Source organism: Mus caroli, chromosome 6 (genome assembly GCF_900094665.2).
Source record: "Mus caroli chromosome 6, CAROLI_EIJ_v1.1, whole genome shotgun sequence".
NCBI classification, from domain to species: Eukaryota; Metazoa; Chordata; class Mammalia; order Rodentia; family Muridae; genus Mus; species Mus caroli.
The window spans coordinates 11,133,993-11,136,492 of record NC_034575.1 but is presented as its reverse complement, the minus strand read 5'-3'; the positions used below and the strand labels follow the sequence as shown (position 1 = coordinate 11,136,492).

The 2,500-nt window shown below is 38.9% G+C and overlaps 1 protein-coding gene across 1 annotated transcript in view; it reads right to left on the bottom strand.

Annotated features, from left to right (window-relative positions):
* Positions 1–2,500, bottom strand: part of Foxp2 (forkhead box P2) — a 520,673-nt gene that overhangs the window by 35,496 nt on the left and 482,677 nt on the right. The window contains exon 13 of the mRNA XM_021164323.2: positions 1,517–1,604. Coding sequence (XP_021019982.1) covers positions 1,517–1,604 — 88 coding nt within the window. The remainder of the gene's footprint in view (positions 1–1,516; positions 1,605–2,500) is intronic.

Genomic DNA, 2,500 nt, shown 5'->3' with positions numbered 1-2,500 from the left:
GATGAGAGACTTAGCGGGGAGGAAATGCAAGTTTAGCTAGAGAAGGAGAAAACTTTTTGTAGCTTTTCTTATGTTAAAGGTCAGGGAAAACAAATAACACTTCATCTTTTTGTCAATAAGAGAATTGAGGTCACAGTTGCTCCGACAGTAACAAGTTACCGAAACCATAAATTAGAAGGCCCATGGTGTCTTTTCAAAGTCCTGTGGACACTGTTAGCAATGGACTAGTGCCGACAGCTGTGAAGGGGTGAAGGGTTCTCAAAGCGAAGTGCCTGCCAGGATTGTCTACAGACTTCATGCATTCCCACCGAGGTCCAGTTAGTGCCCCCTGCAATCTGCCATCATCAATCTAATTCAATAGAGTGACAGAGACCAGGCAGTGTGAAATGCTGAACTCTGCCACCGAGTCTGCATCTACACTTGCACTGGGTCTCATTACAACTGACGGACCTTACTTTTCCATCAGTCAGACATGAGAGAGAGAGAGAGAGAGAGAGAGAGAGAGACAGAGAGAGAGAGAGAGAGAGAATTGGTCACAGTACAGACATATCATCAGATGACCTCTTATGCTTTAGTCTACATTTTAGCTAAGGTAAACAGATCTATGTAGCCAAAGCTTCCTGTGCTACTTTGACAATGAAACATTATTACATATCCTCCATTATTTTGCAACTTAAATGTTTTCCCTTTTCTGGAAAAAAGGAACAGGATGATGGATTAGAAACAGTGGAAAGAATAGTAAAGAGGACTAAATACCAAGTTAAGTGTTCAACTATACAAAACAAAAAGTTAGTTTGCAGAAAAATCTTAAAGATGCCATATGAGAGGAAGCCTTAAAGGAGTGCCAAACCAGAAGAAAACTAAAATCTGGCATGTTATCATTGCTTTCTGAGATCTTACAATTTCTGTTTATTTTGTTTCTTTAAAAACTCTGTTTTACTTTTAATTTTGGAAAAATACAACTTTGATAGCATTCTTGCAGTATATATAACATGATATGTACATTGTTTGTCACTATGTTAGCCAAAGACAAATTAAGTGTTGTAGGTTTTAAACTCTAAATACAGTATACAAAGATATCAAGCTATTCTTCAGTTCATTCACATTATTATAAAGCATGGCCCCTTTGTTATAATGCACAATCCTGTGGCACAGGAAAGTCCAGATTAGCTTGTATAAAGACTGTCTGTGCAACGATGTCGTAATTTATGGGAGTTTATGTCTACTGAGTCTACAATAGCGAGACTATTGACAGGAATTTTGAGGATATCTGAATATATATACAACAGGACCTGAAGTTTACATAGGTACAAGTGATATAGAAAGTATAGAAATCTACCCTGTTATCAATTGTTAGAATTTAAGTTAAAAATAACTTAAATTCCACATATTTGAACAGGTATTGTGTTATAAAGACAATATGATGTAGCCAGGAAGATCCAACCACTTGCTCAGTACTCAAGTTAGCACACCAGAACTCTGAGAAGAGTGCACATCAAGGGAGCATGGGACTCACCTGGATTTCTAACTGCTGCACCACCTGCATTTGCACCCGACACTGGGCAGTGCTTCGGTCATCCAATGCATGCTCATTGTTAAGGTGCCTATAAAACACAAGACATGAAACAGAGTGAGAAGTGATGTTGACCCAGCAATATGTGCCTCATTGAATAGGCACTGCCTCTATAGGGCACTTGTAGATTCCTCTGCAGTGGGAAAGCTCAAAGCCTGGAAGCCATAGAGAAAGAAGGCAAATGTTTCGTGAAAATTATTTGTGTCACACAAAGAGGCTCTTCATGTACCAGGTTAAAGAAAAACATTTCTCTATCCTCTTACAGAGCACAAGTAGAAGTCATGATGTATTATTACCATGCTTTCAGCAGCTGCTTTGTAAAGACTAGTGTGTGTAGCTGGGCGTGGTGGCACACGTCTTTAATCGCAGCACTTGGGAGGCAGAGACAGGCAGATTTCTGAGTTCAAGGCCAGCCTGGTCTACAAAGTGAGTTCCAGGACAGCCAGGGCTATACAGAGAAATCCTGTCTCAAAAAACAAACAAACAAACAAACAAACAAACAAACAAGACTGTGTGTGTGTGTGCACGTGTGCCGCTTGTGTGTAACAGAGAGAGAGAGAGAGAGGCAATTCTCTACTTCATTTGTATTAAAAAGAGTGTTTCTATGCTGATTTTTAGTGAGAGATATCTTATGTCTGGGTGGGTTGTGAGTTATGCAAGAGTTGTGGAGTTTTCCATAGAAATATCCATGCCCACAATTAATGGTCGTGTGCTGTTACTATTTTGTGATATATACTGAAGGTTCAGAGTTATAAGATTGACGTTTCTTATAAATAGTCCTAATTGGGATGTATATGTGACATACATAAACACAGTGAAAGAAGACATCCTAAAGATGCTACTCTAATCTTAACTTGTGTGCTCATTATTTATTATACACAAGGGCTGAAGATGTTTCCAATACATGATATCTTACTCAACCAAAAA